The sequence below is a fragment of the Aptenodytes patagonicus genome, chromosome 4, assembly GCF_965638725.1.
Source record: "Aptenodytes patagonicus chromosome 4, bAptPat1.pri.cur, whole genome shotgun sequence".
In the NCBI taxonomy this organism is placed as follows: domain Eukaryota; kingdom Metazoa; phylum Chordata; class Aves; order Sphenisciformes; family Spheniscidae; genus Aptenodytes; species Aptenodytes patagonicus.
In genome coordinates, this window is record NC_134952.1 from 27,742,516 (window position 1) to 27,761,458 (window position 18,943).

An 18,943-nucleotide genomic window follows, 5' to 3' on the forward strand; every position below is an offset into this window, starting at 1 on the left:
TGTGTGTGTATGCAAAAATTGAGTTTATGCCTAAATACTTAGGAAATTTTTCTCTTAAGTTGCTGGTGTTAGTATAGTTTTTTAAGTACTGTGCATAATGTAGTAAAGCTAAGCTTTCCAAAGCAGTGTAATTTTTTTTTTGTTGTATACGTAGTCGTGCAGAGTCGTGATCCTAGTACAAATGTGGTGTTACTGGAGGATGCCGCAGCAGTTCTGAGTGTGGCCGTAGCTGCTACCTGTATGGGTCTGACTTCTTTAACAGGTAAAATTCTGCCTCAAACTGAGGCAGACAGGATGTGAATTTCTTCCTGTGCATGATATGAACACAGACCATTTAATTTATATTGGTTGACTTAAATACATCTCTACTCTTTTTCTGATACTTGTACTGTGTAGGCTTCTGGAGGTTTATACTGTTCTCTGATCTGATTTCTAGTAGTTTGAGTTGAAAATATTTAAAATTAAAAAAAAAGTTTGGGTTTTTTTTATGTCTATTATTGGTTGGGTTAAGCTTGGAAGAGTACATGCAGGTGGGTCTAACTTCCTTTTGAGCTATTTTGTCATAGAATCATAGAATCATTAAGGTTGGAAGAGACCTCTAAGATCATCGAGTCCAACCGTCAGCCCAACACCACCATGCCCACTAAACCATGTCCCTAAGCGCCTCATCTACACGTCTTTTAAATACTTCCGGCGATGGGGACTCAACCACTTCCCTGGGCAGCCTGTTCCAATGTTTAACCACTCTCTCAGTAAAGAAATTTTTCCTCATGTCGTACAAACGAAGGTATTTTTTACTGAAGGTGTATTTATTGTAGTCAGCCTCGTAAATCACTTTGTGCCATGGTGGGATTACATAATTCAGTGGTGTGCAGCTCCATGTGCATGTGGGGAGGATTTAAGGATGCAGTTCTTTCCTTCCTTTTGATGGTAGTGGTATTAGTGTTATCTTCCGATTACAATAGCTGCTCCTGAACAGTGTGGCAAACCTAACCCACGCAGGTAGGATAATCTATATGGCAACTGATTCAAAATCTGTCTGCACAGTTAGGTTTTCTAAAGAGGGAAGATTATTTATTTGTCCCTTTTTAAGTATTGGCTTTGGCTTTTCAGTTGTTTAAAAAAATAAATATGGTAATTTTGTTTCTTTGTGGCTTCTAATGAGTTAATTGCAAGTTTCATTTTGTTATATAGAAGTCAGTTTTTTATTCCATCTCTAGTTTCTTTCATAAACTTACAAATACATTACTGTTTCTACAAATCTGAATATGAATGAATATGCATTTAAAACTTATATAATAAGTACTATATTCCAGGAATGGTTAATACTTGCAAGTTTTTGAGTTACTGATAAAAGAACAGACTTTTGTGCTACTACCTGTGTTTAGGTGTATATAATTTTATATTAATAAAGGTAAATCTATACACAGAGACCCAAATAGCTGACGAGTTTAGTCATTTATTAGTCCTGCAGGAGACAGGAGTGGCTGGGGGACAGGAGGGACTTGAGACTTTATCTTAAGATAACTTGTTTTCTTCCAGCTTCATCTTGTTCCTCAGTAGGAAAGAATTGCCAGTGCATTAAAAAAAACCCCAAAAACCCAAAACCAAACAAAAAAAATCCCACCAAAGGCAAAAACTAAAAAATCCAAAAAAAACCCTGAAAACTATGTAGTCTTTTCAGTGTGAAATCTGAATTATCTGCTGTGTTTTAGAAATGCTCTGTGAAACTAATTTGGCATGTCTTGTTTAGGAAACCCTTATTATGACAGCGTGGGGTCTCTAGGTGTTGGAACTTTGTTAGGAACTGTGTCAGCATTTCTAATCTACACTAACACTGAAGCCCTGCTGGGACGATCCATTCAACCTGAACAATTGCAGCGACTCACCGAGTTACTGGAAAGTGATCCTGTAGTAAGGTAAGAATCTTTACAGCTCAATCTCTATGAAGAACAATAAAAAGCAAGAAAATAGCATTTGGAAAAAAATAGTTCAGGCACTTTAAATGAGAGAAGTCCGTTGAGATTGATTATTTTTAGGATGGATTCTTCTGTATTGAGATTTTAGAATCTTAATTATTACTAACTTCTATTTCTGTGTTAAAAATTTCAATAAGTGAATACTTGTACCTCTCAGATGTTCCACAGCTGAAATAAAATTGCAAATATGTTCTAACAGTTATATTAATTGCAGGAGTTGACAATAACTTAATGAGAAAGCCATCACAAACTTAAAACTATTTTCAAATGCATGAAATGCAAGCACTTAAATGATACTGTAATGTTGTTTTTATAGTTTATTAGCGCTTAACTATTTAAACTGTTACTGTTAATATTCAGTGTCTGGAATTCTGTAGCAGTTGGCAGTGAAGTGCTGCAGTAGTATTATGGTGTAATAGATTCTGCATATTAGATGCTTACAGAATGAACTTAATGCTAATTTCTCTTTCTTTGGAAATCTGCAATTTGTAGTGAAATAAACTTAGAGCTCATGTGATTCTGAGATCTTGTTTAAATGCTTTTTTAAGGAGCTATTTTAGCTTACTTTAACCCTATTAACCTTGATTTAGAAGCAAACCCCTTTTTGTTTTCTTCTTAATCTTTATTCAGTAATATATTTCTGTGTGAATCAGCTGGAATATTTTAGTGCTTTTTTAATTTGTAGTCATTACTGAGCTCTGAAGGGAAAAAACCCAAGCCCGTTAGTTAACACCAGAATACTTGAAAGAAACTAAGTGCTGCATCATCTCAGTTGCAAGCAACAGGTCTGAACGACATGCCCCTCATTCCAAAAGCTAAACAAGATTCCTATTTTAGAATAGACTTGTGTTAGAATTTTCACATGTCAGTAACTAAACTCTGTTAAGCATTTGTGGTGGCCCTGGATTAGTCTGAATGGTGGAGCTATGTGAACAGTGCTGTGTTCAGCACTGTTCACAGTAGGTGAGATCACATGGCTATTTGTACATGACTTCTGTAGTTCTTTTTTCCAAAGTGCACAGGTGGCTTTTGCTTGTCTCAGGCTGGAATCATAAAATTTCTCCTATCCCAAGCACCAGTTTATATTACATTCCATTTTGTAGATGGCTATAACTTCTCAACAGAGCAGACTTAGTTCATCTCCTTCTTGCTGTAGACTTCTTTTTAAAACAAGAAGTAACTTAATTTTAAAAAAAGCACGAAGAATAAAAAAAAGTGAAGACTTGGTAAGAAAATGCATGTTTCTCTTAAGGTTAGAAGGTGAAACACGTTTAGGTACTTGCCATAACACTGTTTGCAGGACCTTCTGTATGCACTTTGTCTTGAGTGATCTCTTTCTTAGATCTTACGTTATCCCCTTTGATTTCTTTTAGCGCACACTTTGTCTTTGACCAAGTTCTTCTTGTAACAAGCCTAATATCTTGAGCTTGGTTAACTTACATCTTCTAATAAGACACCTGGTCTTGATCTCAGAATTCTTTAAGATGTAAATGTATATTACCCTTGCTTGTAACTAGGCATAATTTGGGGAAAAAGCTACTCTTAATTTTTTTTCTTATTCCAACTAACTTTGGTTAGTTAGTTAGGTTTTTTGGTTTGTTTGTTTTAAACTTTTTCCTGTGAAATGAGGAAGTCTTTTAGCACCAAGTATTTCTTCAAAAGGCTACTAGTACATTTTCATCAACATAGCTTTGGGCTTGTAAGAGTTTCAGCATTTTCTTGAACGTTCAAACTCTCCCATTTTCTTAAATGGAGTTGTGTAGTAGTATGTCCTACTCTTACATTTCTCCTGCTGACACCAAATGTAAAAGAAAAAGCTCTTGAGTACTGGTCTGCTTCTAAAGCTGTGACTAATATTTGCTCTTTTTATTTCAACTTTTCAGGGTTTTCAGCTATCAAACTGTATCTGAGTTCTCAATGCAATCCTTTCCGCAAGTGCGGCTTCCCAGGCAGTCCTCCCTTGTCCTTTCAGGGAGGGTTTGCAATCTTTATTTTCAGATGCGTTCTGCCAAATATGAAGGGGATATATTAGGGAATCATTTAGTATTCATCAGAAGGTATTTTAGATCCAAATTGACCAAAGGATCCAAAGGCTCTGATCTCCGCTCCCCCCTGCCCCCATCAGCACCACCACCACTTAACTTACTATTCCAGCAGTAGCTTGCCTGAACATCATGTTCCGCTGCTAATTATAAAGTATTTGATTTATCAGACAATACTAACTGCTGTACTACTAAAATAAATGATCTCTGCTGTTGATCTTTTTTCAGCTAAATCTTGATTTTTAAATTTTTTTTTTTAAATAGGGTTGTTTGACAAGACATACATTCCCTAAAACCTTAATGACTGGAATTAATGCTCTTGATATATAATTTTTTTCTCCACCTTTTATGCTATTTTTCCTTGGGTTGTCAGGTGAAGTTGTCTTTAGTTAAATGGATTGCCTCATTTGCTGTTCTTAAATTTTGGCACAGTGTTGTTAATCTACTCGTGTTTTTTTTTTAATTCTCAGCAGTATTGCAGGATGAAAAATTAATTGGTCTTCACAGTTGTTCTTAGTTCTTTTTACTCTTGAATGCAAGTTATGGAGCCTGCTGAATTAGAAGCATTGTTTTCCTTTTAAATATCCAGTATGCTTCTCCGCTACTAATAGGGAAATGCTTTGTTGTACTAGTATATTGTTTTGCTTTTTTAGATCAAGAAAACAATGATTAGTGCATGTTTCTGTGTATTCTGTGTCATCAGTAACGATTTTACCATTGCCATCTAGTAGCAGGCTTGTTTCCAGGTTATCCTTTGGTTTTGCAATACTTAAAAAATGTTGGTTTGTATCACGCACAATGCCTTTTTTTATGCTTCTCCTATCAGTTTGCTGGACTTCATAATTAATCTTTTAGGCTCGTGGCTATTTATTTCTCCTTTCTTCTCATTTTGCTTGGTAATTTCTAGTTGTAGCCCTTATTTCATTTGTGATCCAGAATGGGTGTTCAGTCAGAGTTGTTCTCAGCTGGAAAATTATTTGATTTTATTTTTTGCTATGCAAACATTCTATTCTTAACTCTCATTCACACCTTTGGGGCCTAAATCTTTCTTGTGTTCAGCTTAACCGAAGTGTAGGAGATTAGGCTTTCAGAACTGTGAAACAAAATATATGATGTGGTACAGACTGTCCTGATTCTGTTCTTATGGAATGTAATCATGGATCCCTAGGCATAAACTATTCTCAGTGACAGTTTAATTTTTACTTCATTGTAACAGTTATTGGGTAGTTGTGCTACTGTTGTGCTGGAAAATCTGTCGTTCTGGTTTGGAGGGGGAAAAAAAATGTATTACAACTGATGGCTCAAAACCAATAACTTGACGTCTTCTGACAAATTTTTCTTTAATGTGAAACTTGCTCTTTTCCTTAGTTTGAATTGATGGTGTCTGCTAGCCATCCAGAAGCTTCCATAAGCAAGCTTTGTAGCGTAAGTCTTAGCATACACATTTGTATTTTTGAATTATTAGTGATTTTTGTCCTCCTGACTCACTGTCTTATCTTTCCTGGACAGATTATAAGCAGTAAGGTAGACTTTTTTCTTCACACTTACAGAATATGCATCATTCCACTGAATTTTATCAAGTTACTGCTTAATGAGAATCTCAAAAATCTCTTGTTATCTTCTTGCTTAGCTCTGATAGGCACTTGATATCGTCAACATTTTTGAATCGCATGGATTCAAATTCTTTTCAATAACCCTCATTGAACCACATCCGTTATCTTAAATACCCTCTTGTGTGAGGAGGTAGTTTGATGCCGGTTAGGTTACTCCAGTTAATACTGTTTTGATTTGGTAGCTTCCCACAGAATAGCTGTGTAAATTTGATTGGAGCTGGAAATTCATTATTGCTACCAGTAAGCTGATAGTTCTTTTAATCTGCTTAAATGTTTGCTAAGATGTATTTTTTGGTGTGTCTATATTTAGTTCATGTTCTATTTCTTTTTTAATGTGTTTACCCCTCTTCCACCCCAAGCATTACAAGAAATATTCCATAAAAGTTTCCTGTGATTGTTCATCTTAAATTTCTGCCTCCTGTTCTTTGTCGGCTGTTTGCTCTAGCAGGCTACTTCTGAAATATATGCCTTCTGCTTTCTTCCTGCACCATCTGTGAAGTTAGTTCTGATTTATAAACGTTCAGATGAGAAGAAACATTTCTAGTTGGGAAGAGTAAATTTGCTTAAGACAAAGGGCATGCTAAATTTAAAGATGCTGTGAGATTGCACAACTTAGTAAAGTGAATGGGGGAAAAAAGTTTAGTACTTTCCATCGAGTGAGCTTTATTGCTGAATCTAAATTTTGTGTTAGAATTTAAAAAAATTGTCAAGATTGCATTTTTCTGTTAATAAAACGAGTCTCTGGAATATTTTATAGTTGACCTCAAATACTTGTTTTGCTTTGGAAATGTCAGAACAAAGAATTTCAAAAATTTGAAACTTCTTTGTGATTTATGTCCCATATTTTAGTCTCCACTTTTTTTCTGGGCTTGATGGAAAAATGTGGAAACTTACTCTGCAGTGGCAATTTTAAATTCTACTTGGCTTTAAAGATAAACTAAGTTTGTGTTAATCTAATTAGAAAAAAACTAGAGTATTTTATTTTATATTTGTTCCACCGTTGAAATGTACCACAATATGTCTGGGTCCTGAGTTTGCTTCGTATCTTCTTGTCCCTGAAAAATAGAGGGCTTTTTGTTTATTGCCTATATTCACACATCATGAAGTTTATCTAACAAACTGGAACAAAACTATGCTATAGAAAAACAGAAGTTTTCAAAGGACCAAAATATAAACATGTTGCAGCATTCAGGAACCTTTAAATAAATACACATTTTCAGCATTTACAAACAGCTGTCTTGTGATTAGTTGTGATCAATGATTCAGTATGATCAAAAATGAGTTCCAAACACAATATCCATAACTTTTTCTTATATCAAATGTAACTTTGACTAGAAAATTCTCCAAAAGGTCATGCCTTTACAAACTGTAGTTGTCTTAGGAAAGGATACTTCTATAATTGCAATGTGTGGTTTTGGTAATTGACAATAGATTGTTGTTCCTTACCTCAGAACTGAGGGTACTTAAAGATTGTTCAACAGTGTCATGTATATGCATACGCACAAAAATTTGTGCAGTAGCAAGTAAGTTGAACTTAAAAGTTTAACTCAGAATAGGGAAGTTCTCACTTTCTGTTGTGGGATGGGGTGGGGTTTTTTTATACTATTAGTCTAGTTCTAAATCTGTGATGCTGCTTGTAGTCTATCTTTTATTGCAGCGAGCCATTTATAGATGTGTTGGTGTAGCAGATACCTGTGGAAGTTGTATAACCGGTTAAATATAAATCGGTGTTTAATGGAAGTGTGTGGTGGCAAAATGAGGGTATGTTAGTCAAAAGCAGTGGCCTTTTAAAATTACAGGATCATTTTACTGTGATACTGTTAACATCAGAAGCCAAGCTAGCTAGTTGTTTGTTTTATGTTTGTCCTGGTTTCAGCTGGGATAGAGTTAATTTTCTTCCTAGTAGCTGGTACAGTGCTGTGTTTTGGATTTAGCATGAGAATAATGTTGATAACACCGATTGTTTTAGTTGCTGCTAAGCAGTGTTTATACTAAGTCAAGGACTTTTCAGCTTCCCATACTCTGCCAGCGAGGAGGTACAGAAGAAGCTGGGAGGGAATATAGCTGGGACAGCTGACCCACACTGGCCAAAGGGACATTCCATACCATATGACGTCATGCTCAGTATATAAGCTGGGGGGAGTTGGCTGGGGGGCAGCGATTGCTGCTCGGGGACTGACTGGGTGTGGGTTGGCGGGTGGTGAGCAGTTGCATCATTTGTTTTTTTTCTTTCCCTGTCTGTGCCCCCCCCCGCCCCCCGTTGTTTTACTTTCCATTACCAATTATTATTATTAATTATTATATTATTTCAAGTATTAAACTGTTCTTACCTCAACCCACAAGTTTTCTTACTTTTGCTCTTCCAATTCTCTCCTCCATCCCACCGGGGGTGGGGGAGAGTGAGCGAGCGGCTGCGTGGTGCTTAGTTGCCGACTGGGGTTAAACCACGACAATGTTGTTCTACATTTTCTTTAAAAATTATGTGTTTCAGAGCAATTCATGATGTTAAAGCCACAGACATGGGAATGAGCAAAGTGAGATTCAAGGCAGAAGTAGACTTTGATGGACGGGTTGTTACTCGTTCTTACCTGGAAAAACAAGACATTGAACAGCTGCTACAAGTATGTTTAAAAAAAATTATTTTGTAACTTCCAGTATTTGATATTTACTTTCCAATTTCAAGTATGTCTAAAACCAAGATTTTCAAGTAGGTGAGATAATTCCACTTCTTCATTTTGAAGGATTGCAGATGTTTTTACTTTGTGTTAGTGTGTTAAATATCTGTACACAGAATCATATTATGTGCTGCTGAAATAGAGCTACTTCGGGGCTGAGTAGGGCCTGGGTAGGAGGAGGGCAGATTTTTTTTTTTTTATTCAATTTTTTGTTAGAAAATACAGATTTGTCCAAAATAATTTTGATGAGAACGTAATTCTTCCAATAAATTTTTATTGAATTACAAGATCTCTAGTTAAAACTGGAAGCCTGTCACCTGAGAATAAGCATCTGTTTTGGCAGAGCCATTCGCCTTGGGTGCTGAAGATGCAGTGTTACAGTTTGCAGATCCTGCCATTCAGACTAGGCTTGAATATGGATTGCTTGCATCACATGACTTAGCATTTTGACAGCGTTTAACAATTAACCACCCTTAAGTAAGTGTCTGTCTCTGATTTTAGTGTCGTTCAGAGTAGGTTTTTTTAATCCCTCTCTTCAGTACAGAAATGCAAAACTGCTTTCATCTGGCTTCTACATGGCAAAGCTATGAAGTATGAAATAAAGACTAATTTATCTAAATTACAAGGACAGTTTTAAGTGGGCAAAATGTTTTGCTTGCTTACCCGTTTTCACCAGTAACTTGCTTATACACATTTGCTTGTTTACCTACAAGATTTCTTTCTTTGCTACCCTCTCAAAATGAAAAGTAGATGTCAGGTGTCTGCATTTTATGTCTGTCTGTTAAACATGACTTAGAAGTTATCTGAGTTTACATTTAAATTACTGCAATAAGTGATCTGTTCATGTATTAGATTTCAATTTAATACATTTCTGAGAGGAAGAGTGCTGTGAGCTTTGTACAACTGAGGCACTGCAGGTTTGCTTGGTTTTATATTGCCAAGTCTCAGTTGCTTTGCTGTTGCAGCTGTTTAGTATGCTACTTTTCTTTTCAAAGGCTTTGTTAGCTTTTGTCCTTTACCCACTATTCCCTTTGGCGATTGCATACAACCTTCACGGGTTCTTCTAACTAGTATTGTTGGGAAAGTTTTTCCTGATTGTTTCTGCATTGGCAACTGTTTCTTACACAGGTCATTGTAGTTTCATGTAGTTTCAACCATTGTTGAAGGATAGCTGCTTTCAGCAGGACTCGGCCACCCAAAGTCAAGGGCAGACATAGTGCTTGCCTTTTGATCTGTAGTTTTTCAAATAAGTAGCTCATTCAACCAGCATTGCTATCAACGTTACTCTTTCTAAAGTTGTGAAATGTTTGTTGAAATGCTGTCATTCAGATTAATCTCAGTTTTTTTTCTTGTTAGACTTGCTGTGATTGTAGTCATAGGTTATTGTGGTTGGGATATCTTTTAAGCTCAGTCAACTACATTATTCCTCTTCAGTTTTAGAGTAGTGGTGGGGGGGGGACGGGGAGAAATGGATGTTGTGTTGTAATTGTATGCACAAGAAGAATTAGCTATTTAATAATTACTCTGTTAGCAATAACCTATTTGTCCTAAACGTACTGCAGCTGTATCGCCTAAACTGTGGCTGAGATACTACAAGGCAAATGGCTTCTGGCCAACTTCGTGTGAGACCTCTAAGGAATAGCTCATGATAATGCTGCCATACCTGCTTTGGTGCTTCTGATGTCTGTGGTTTTTTGGAGGGAGGAGCATAGCATCCTGTCTTCCTTAACCTCATTCCTTCAGTCTCGTATGCTATGGGTCTCCTAGTCTGAGTTCCTGTCAACTATCTTTGAGTTTTTTGATGTTATGGAGGAGCCGTATTTATAGCAGCATTCACAGTAATCCTTGTGGATTTTCAGATGAGTTGGTAATGTGATGCACAGAGTAAGCAGTGTAATGGAATAGCAAGAATGTGTGAAAATGAGGAAAGAATACACAGGGGTACCCTGCTCTGCCTTGCTGTGAGCAAGGGATACCCCAGAAACTTCTAGAAAATGAATTAAATTCTCTAAACTTATTTGGAAAATAAAGGAGGAAATCCATTAAAGATAGAAGAAGGTTTTATATCACGTGCAGGTGTAATTGTAAGCCAGCTGTTTTCATTGAATAGATGCTACTCTTCTGTGTCTTTGAGACGTAAGAACAGATGATGTTTTGAAAGGAAATGGCAAAACCTGAAAAGTGTTTGGTTCCCCCCGCCCCACCTTGAAATATGTGAGGACCTTCTGTAGTGTTATTCCTTTCTTTTCTTTCCCTCATCTCAACCTCTTAAATTTGATTTCTTCCTAGGAAATTCAACAAGTGAAAACCCTTGAAGAATTAGAAGCCTTCATGCTTAAGCATGGTGAGAATATCATTGACACACTGGGAGCTGAAGTAGACAGACTTGAGAAGGACCTAAAGGTACAATGTAGCTGCTTATTAGGGAGTGCTTCTTTTGTGATGTATTTCAAACAATATCACTGCATCTACTTTTTGGGATTTTGTTTGTAAATATGAGAGAGGGGAAGAAGTTGATAACCCTAATGCAAATTTTCTTGCTATAGGTATCATTAACCAAGTTCTGACCAGCAGCAAACCCTTACTTTGCCATTGATCCATTTGTTATGTATTTGGTTCAATTTTATACCACTGTAGAACAGTGTTTTCGTGAAATGAGACCTGATTGTGTCTTTGTTACTGTATTCTCAGAATGTCAGGTTATTTACAGGCTGTTGAATTCTGTTTTGGTTGTAAAGAAGCAACTTTTAATTTTTTTTTTTTTTTTTTTTTAAATCTGGTACTTAGCATTGTATCAAATATATCAGTGTGTGATGAGGGCTTTACTCAACATTTTTTGCTCTTGTTGAAGCAGTACAGTGTTTACTTCTTTATAAGCCTGTGAACTTTGTTCTCATTACTTTTTTTTCATTCTGCGATTTAAATATCCTTTGGTTGATGCAACAAAGAATTGTTTCCATTTTTAATTTTATAATTATATTGTGGCTGTTAATCTTACCTTTTCTGGCATGAATACAGAACTATTAAGTATACTGACTGCCAGACAAATACAGTCTGTCATGACTGCCTTTTCCGGTCATCAGGAGACACTGCTCAAGAGCATGTCTGTCCTTGCTTATTATATTTGATAAATATTCTAGTTTTAGTTTCTCTCCCTAGAGTGGTGCTGTTTAAGAATCAAAATATTATTTTTTAGTTTAATTGCACCAGCAGATCCAGTTCTTCATGGTTTTTGAGGAGTAGGATCATGACTAATTATTTTATAAACGTGAATATTGTTTTTTGGTATAGGCAGGGATTTCAGTGATTGTGTTGCTGTTGAATATGCTTTACTAAATAATGCTAGTCAGATTCACATGCTGGATGACTTTGAAGTCGGTGGCGTTCAGTAAACCTCTCATGGATTATACAATCCATGTAATGATGATAACATATTTTTACAGTATCAGAAAATGCATATTTCTTAATAGAAACAGTATTTTGAATCTTTATAAATAGCTTCAATGGCATAGAATGAATTATTTTAGCAATCTTATCCGTTATTCAGGAAAGTATCTGTTAAAACTTTCTTAAAGTGAGAGAGAGAGAGAAAAGATGGCTATTTGGACAGTTTTATATAAAAGCTAACTGCCTTTTTAAAATCAAGAGAGCTGCTTCATACTTTATAAAGCATAAGAACTAATTTATCTGTGATGTGGAAAAGTATTTGTCAAATAAAAAGATGACTTAGCCTTCAAAAAATTGCTTATACTATGGGCAATGTTTGTTGAAGCTATTCCTCATTTTAAAATAGTCCCTATGTTACCAGAAAAGGGGATTTGTTATCTAGTTGCCAACATCATACCAGAATTATATTATTTGTATCCATGTGCAAAAATGTGTTTGAATATTTTCAATAAAAATGTGTTGTGTGTTTTTTTTTTTTTTAATTTTATTTCAGCAACGAAATCCTGATGTTCGTCATGTGGATTTGGAGATACTATAGACTTGGCAGAAGAAATGTTCAGGTTGCTACCATTTTGGAAAGAAGTCATGTGAAGGGCTGAAAAGCTTCTGAAATTGCAGTGACCTCAGCACCATACCTCGCTTACTTTTGCTGTAGGCTTCCTGGACTGTTAGCACTGCTTCTGTTTCTGGAAGAGCGCTAGACTCGCAGACAAAAATTGCCATGGCAAAATCAATTTAAAAAAAGCTACTTGACTTAAATTCCACAGGAGAGTCTGTTAAAGTATATTTACTGCAATTCAGAGCTTAAGACTTGAGGTTTAGTTAGGCAAATATAGCTGCCTGAAAATATACAACACACTTAGTTTTTTCCCTTTGTGTCCCTTTGCAGTCAGTTTGCACTTCTTTAGTTTCTTTCAAGATACATTAAAGGTTCTTGGGAGATACTAAGATTAGCTAGGAAGAGTTTGTTCCAGTGGAACCTGCCAACCTTAAACTAATATTTCAACTGTGTGATTCTTTCACAGTTTTTCTTTTCTGTGAGATAAATTCTTTCAAACAGGCGCTGGCCTCCTCTCAAGTACCATGACCTGGAAACCTGCTTTTTGCCACCGTTGCGATCACCAACCGCGCTTCAGAAGAATAAGGTTTTTCTCCTCAGTGGAGTCAGCTGTACGTGGTTAGCCAGAGTATGTTAAGTTACTGTGAAGAAATTACTGTGTAGAGATTTCGGTGAACTTCCTCTGTTTAAATTTTGTTCTTTTTTTATCCCTACTTTGACACTTGTTCTCTTATTTGTAAGTATCTTCAGATGTAATCTGGGAGATATTTATGGTAGTGCTTATTAAAAGTTACCTGGCATTTTTGGCTTTTTATAATTTTAATAGGCTGTGTTGCCAGATATGGTCTTTGCTAGAAAGTGTAAGAGATGTAGTTGGAAGTTAGAATAGTAAAAAATGTATTAGAACTATTTATAATTAAACAAATGAATACATTGTGTTTTTAATTTATTTACCTCTAGACAGTATCTCTTACCTGAATTCTAAACTGCTTACTTTGTGTTTTTTAAGAACAGACCTTGCTTGTTTGGGAAAGTAAAGTAATTCCATCAGTGGTCCTCAACAATCCTGAGATAAGCGTTTAGAGTTTATAACTTTGAGATGTGCAATTCTAGCACTGTATATAATCAGCCTCAAGGCTTTCTGCAATAGGCACCCAAGTTGTACCAGATTCTTTGAGACCCAGTCTTTATTAATAAGTACTGATCATGCAAGTTGAAATATAAGTGAAATAACTGCATAGAAATAACTCTGAGGAAAATCCTTTTTGCACTTTAACGTATTTCAGTAAAATGAGAATTGCTCATGGGTGAGGGGTGGTAATAAGACCCTTGTAGTGACTCAGTTGCTGGGTTAATGACTGACTTGCTGAAAGAAGAAATGTTGATATGAAACACAAGTCTTCAAAAATCAATTTAAGATTAAATTATAAGCATTGCAGCAAATAATAATTGTGGAGACCAATATGTCCAGATTTGACTAAAAGCTTTTTAGAATGTTCTTTTTCATACTAAGTGTCACTTACCAGTGAATTATGAGCATTTAAAATAGCATGCCTTTTGACAACTGCAAAGCACTTTGCAATGCTGGTCATTTTAAGTAGAAAAACATTCCAGAGCTTAGTTACAGACGGGACTTCACATACAGTAATTGTGGGTGAAGGGGTCTCTTTAGTACCCTTGTCCATAATCCCTATTCACCGGTGGCTTCTTGATAGCATATTAGCTTATTATGGCTCATCCAAAAGAAGGCTTATTTTATCTGGTTTTCTCCTATTGTAGTACTAGTTAGTATATTTAAGCCTGATGATTTGAAATGCAGTTTAAAGGGAATTTGGAAGTGTACTGTATCAAGTAAATAAGGCATATTTTAGCACATTATAAATAATTTACCTTTCTTGTCGCCCTTCCATATAAACTTCATCTCATCTCAGTATGCACTCTGCTGATGTTAGTCTTATTCATGAAGAGCACTGGAATCTGATAATGCATAACCTCTTTCCTTCCTAGAATATTTATATGGATTTTGAATTTGAATAAACACTTTAATAAACCTGTTAGTCCAGAAATCTTAAAAACCTGAAGAGAAGTGAAACTGGGAAAATGTTCTTGCTGGGGAGGTTAGTGGAGACAGCCAATGTGATCTGAGAGGTTTGTATGCTGGAGTTACTGATGAATCAGTAGTTTTGCAGGGCAGAAATTTCACTGAGAGGTTAGTAAATGTTATCTCAATACCGAAGCGTTCCCATATCTTGTTTAAGAGGAGGCATGAGTTTATATTCTTACAGGACATCTGCTCCAAAAGCCTATAAAAATGTTTTTTTTATTCATGAGAGATGTAATTTGTATGAATTCGGATCTTAATTTCCTTATCTGAGTCAGAAGCATACACATCCACACACCTTTTGTTTGTGTTCCAGGATAAAATTCAGATCCTTGTCTCCCAGTTACATTGCTGATTATAGCATCACAATTTCTTAAATTTAAGAAGCCAGAACTTGAATGTTTTTGGGTACATAACAGTTGCATAGTTTGAGGACGCAGTTCCATTTTTAAAAACAACGTGGATGGTGATGTACCACAAAAAGGCAGACTGGCTTTGGCAGTACCTTCTAAGTTTACATGTCTTGCAGTTGGATGAAAATATCGATTCCTTTCCAACCTGAGAGGCTCAATGAAAAGTAATTCCAAGCTGTTACATTTTAATATATATTATAATTTGCAGATTGTTTTTAACAGTTTCAACATTTTTACTGCTTTTTTTCTTAACTGTCTTTATGGTCTAAAACTTGAGGTGATGGTGGGTCCAAGTACTTAGTTTACTTTTGTTTTATTGTTTGTGGAGAAAATGTTTAGGTAATACATTTACATGATAGAATCCTCAGAATTAAAGAAAACTTATGAAGTGTGGAGGAGTGGATTTTTTTCTTTATCACAAATGCAATTACATAATGTTTCTTTTAGATTGATTTTAAGGAAAGGGATTTTAAGGAAAAGGAGTGAGGATTTAGCTAACAAGTTATATTCTAGGATTTTTTTCAATTAAGATGTGGTGTTTTGAAATTGTTTTTGTAGACTGGCCTTGCAGGTTCTATTTTTTTCAGATTGTGTTCAAAGTACTACTACCCTCTGCTTTGTAAAGGATTGCTTATGTGCTGTGCAATGTCTCATAATTCTGTAAAACTTGCGATGTTTGAAAAAATTGTCTTAGTGTTCCAATATACTGAGTGATCTTAATGTATTTTAAGTCGAAGTTGGCTGGACACTAATAATACGTGTTTTCCTATGAAAGGAATACGTGTCTTTCTATAAAAGATAAAATTCTGAAGTGATTATCTTTCCCTCATGAATCAATTTCAAGTCTAAATTGTCTCCTTCACACACTGTGGAATTGAGTATTGGATGTGGTCCCCCTCTACCCCTCCACTTTCTAAAGCATTTATTAAGCATATTGTAGTAGTAAATACTTTAGTGGACTACTGTATTACAGAGACTGTTTGCTTGTGTGTTCTGGTCTAAAAGTAGTAGGGATCTGGTGACCAGGAGAACATATTTTTTAAGGACAAGTTGCGTCCTTTATCCTCTGTCACTCATACTCAAGCTGAAGGGGTTTTAGCCTCTGCTCTTCTCCTTCCTTGAATTCCCACACTGATTTTTTTTTTTTTTTTTTTTTAAATAAATCTTACTTTTAGAGGAGGAAGCCATTATGAGCATCTTATGTTTAAATAGCAGGGCTAGATGCTACTCTTGGTCTCTGGATTTTGTGCTGTACTTCTTGTTCATTGACAGTTGACAACAGTGATTGCTGTTTTGAAAGCTACAAATCATGTTAGCCAAAACTACTGGAGTTCTCTGATTCTGGCAGGTGCAGTTTTTTCAGCTTTATCCGGAGACTCAGTTTTTGAGAGATTTTTAGTGGCCCCTCTTTGATAAGGGGGAGTACAAGGAAGAGTTTTAGGTATGTTTTGTCTAGGTAATACACTGATTGCAATTCTGTGTTCTCTTTATTTGTTACCATTTTAGCCGGCTTATCTTTTTTCTGTAACAAAGAAGAAATTAAGCATTATGGCAGTACCTCTGCTAATGATGAGTCCATCGAATACAGGCTTCCTGCAGAGGTTTTAGGCTTTTGTATATTCAAAGTGTGGCAATTTTTGAAGATTCTCAAATAAGTAATCCTTTTTCTGAAGTTGATACAGATGTATTTCTTACAAAAGAATCCACAGAAGCATATTGTTTAAGATTCGAAAGAAAAGTATTTCATTTTATGGTCATATGTTCTTAAGGCATTTTGGGTTGGTAGAATAGAACAATTGATTAATATTGACTCCTGTACAAAACCCGAACTTCTGTGCGTGCCTAAAGGCTTACATTGTGGAAGTGAATAAAAATGGACAATGTGCTTTTTTAATTCTAGCTTAAGTATTGTGCTGCTTCTATTCTTATTGTTAGCTCTGAATAGAGAGCACAACTAACATCTCTTTTGCAGTTTGGCTGCTTAATGTAAATGAGAAGTCGAGGTGTACCAAAAAGACTTTACAGAGGGGTTGCGTAGCTTAAATAAGTAATTTTTCCTTTCTTGTTAGTGAGACACAAATAATTAAGATCAAAAGTAGACTATATCTTTATTACATATAAAAAGAAATAAGAATCCAGGCTTAAAAGCACAATAGTCAGATTTCTGAAATGCGTGTCCTTTGAGGAAAATAAAATGTGCCAGGAGCTCGAAGTGGTTGTATGGACTATAGAAACTGCAGTCAATCAGGCTTTGCTGAAGCAAAAGAAAAGAAGCTATAACAAAGTGCGTGGTAAAAAAAAATAATACAAGGAAGGAAAAAAACCAAGGTGTTGAGCACTTGGGAATAGGAAAAGATGAACACAATCTAAAAAATGTGGCCAGAAATAAGAAATGATGATTGGAAAGGAAAAGAACAGTAAGAAATTATATTTGATGAGAATGCATAAAATGCATAAAACTATGCAGTATGACGTTCTCTTTCTTTTAGCAATATTCAGATAGTTGGGTGATTCCCCCCTCCCACCCCCAGCAAAAACTCATCTTTTTTTTTTTCCTGTAATGAAAATCAGTGCCTCCCTTTAACTGTTTCCTAATGTGGTATTCCGTCTTGCAGGTATAAACCAATTGCCCTCTGAAAACTTAGTCTTATTGCTAAGGGTGATGGTGTAATCTCAGTTTGGAGCTTTGTTGGTGAGGTATGTATTTGGTGAGTGGAAGGTGAGCAATTTTAATTGTGGAAATGGGAGCTGGAGTGAATTAAAGAGAAAATGAATGGATTCTTTCAGCCAGAAAATGATTGAAGCACCATACTGAAGATGTTAGGGGAAAAAAAAATAGGTGCGGTGTTCTAAGGTCTACAGAATTCTTGCAGTGGACTGTAATCATTGGTGAATATGTTAGTCCATATTTTTCAAGTTGCTTAAATGTCTGTGGATAAGCAAGACTTCTAGTTAAATCACCATGTTCTGAAAACGAGTTAAAACATTCAAAACGTAATGTGAAAAGGATGCACACTTTTTAAATACCACAGACAGATACTATAACATAGGCAGAAAATTGTCGTTCTGTCCTATCTTACACGAGGCTCTTGAGGACAATTTCCTTCTTCTGTGTAAATGAAAGCCACCAATTAAAATAAAAGGTCTTGGTTACTTTTTAGAAGTGTTACACTAACAGTAAGCCTGGTCAAATTTTCGTGTTGTCAGCATTCACAGTGCTGTTATGGGGAGAAGGTGTCTGTTAAAATAGTGGAATACAGCTCCACACTCTAAGATATGTTTGATTTTTGTAACCTAAATTTAGACTGTATTTAAAACTTTTGATGTTGTAATCAGCTGCTTCAAATCTGAAGACAGAAGAAAAAAAATATGCAATGTATAAATGATGTAATATAAAGGTTTTTTGTAAGTTTCTCTTCGAATTAAAGATGCTGAAGAACTATGTGAGAAGAAGCATTTGAAAAATACCTAAAGCATTTGGAAAGCATTTTGGCTATTGCCAAACATTGTATTAAAGCTGAAAGTCAACAGTGAGGATTTTCACTGGTGGTAGAACTTTCAAAGGGCAATCTCAAAGTTGAAATGTGTTCTTTCCATGCAGTCTTTTAATCAAATGTAATCCCCCCCCAGCTTTTTGGTGTATTGGCTTTTTCATTCTGTGTCTTGGTTACTTCATATTGGGGTGTGGGGAAGTAATTTTGATCTGTGAGGTGGAGACATTTAAATACTTCTCTGCATATGTTCTTTCTTTTGTAATTATACTTGAATTTGGTACATCCTGTAAAATGTCTGGAAGCTGTAATTGTTCAGTAAAATGTTACCTAGCCGGTAAAGGTTGTGTTCTGTTAATTCAAGCAATTTTATATATATTGTAAAGGTAAGGAATAACACTGGGTTTAGGCAGTTGATGATCTGTGATGTTTCTGAATTCAAAATGCATATAACAGTATTTTATGGATGCAAAACAAAGGCTTTATCCATCTATTTGTACTAGTTATTCAGTTTGCCTTTGTGATGTTGACAGTACGCACTCTGTTAAATAGCATGCGCTCGGTATGTGAGCAACCTGCCTAGAATAGCCAAGCTGTATTTATTAATCCTCCGTACTTCACTG

General features: G+C 35.6%; 1 protein-coding gene across 2 annotated transcripts in view; it reads left to right on the forward strand.

Annotated features, from left to right (window-relative positions):
- The window catches only part of SLC30A9 (solute carrier family 30 member 9), a 41,776-nt gene extending 23,114 nt beyond the window's left edge, over window positions 1–18,662 (forward strand). For both annotated transcript variants that reach the window (XM_076336179.1, XM_076336178.1), the window contains 5 exons: window positions 155–262; window positions 1,754–1,919; window positions 8,126–8,255; window positions 10,599–10,712; window positions 12,250–18,662. In XM_076336179.1, coding sequence (XP_076192294.1) covers window positions 155–262; window positions 1,754–1,919; window positions 8,126–8,255; window positions 10,599–10,712; window positions 12,250–12,294 — 563 coding nt within the window. In that variant the 3' untranslated portion in view covers window positions 12,295–18,662. The remainder of the gene's footprint in view (window positions 1–154; window positions 263–1,753; window positions 1,920–8,125; window positions 8,256–10,598; window positions 10,713–12,249) is intronic.
- The last annotated feature ends 281 nt before the right edge of the window (window positions 18,663–18,943 follow it).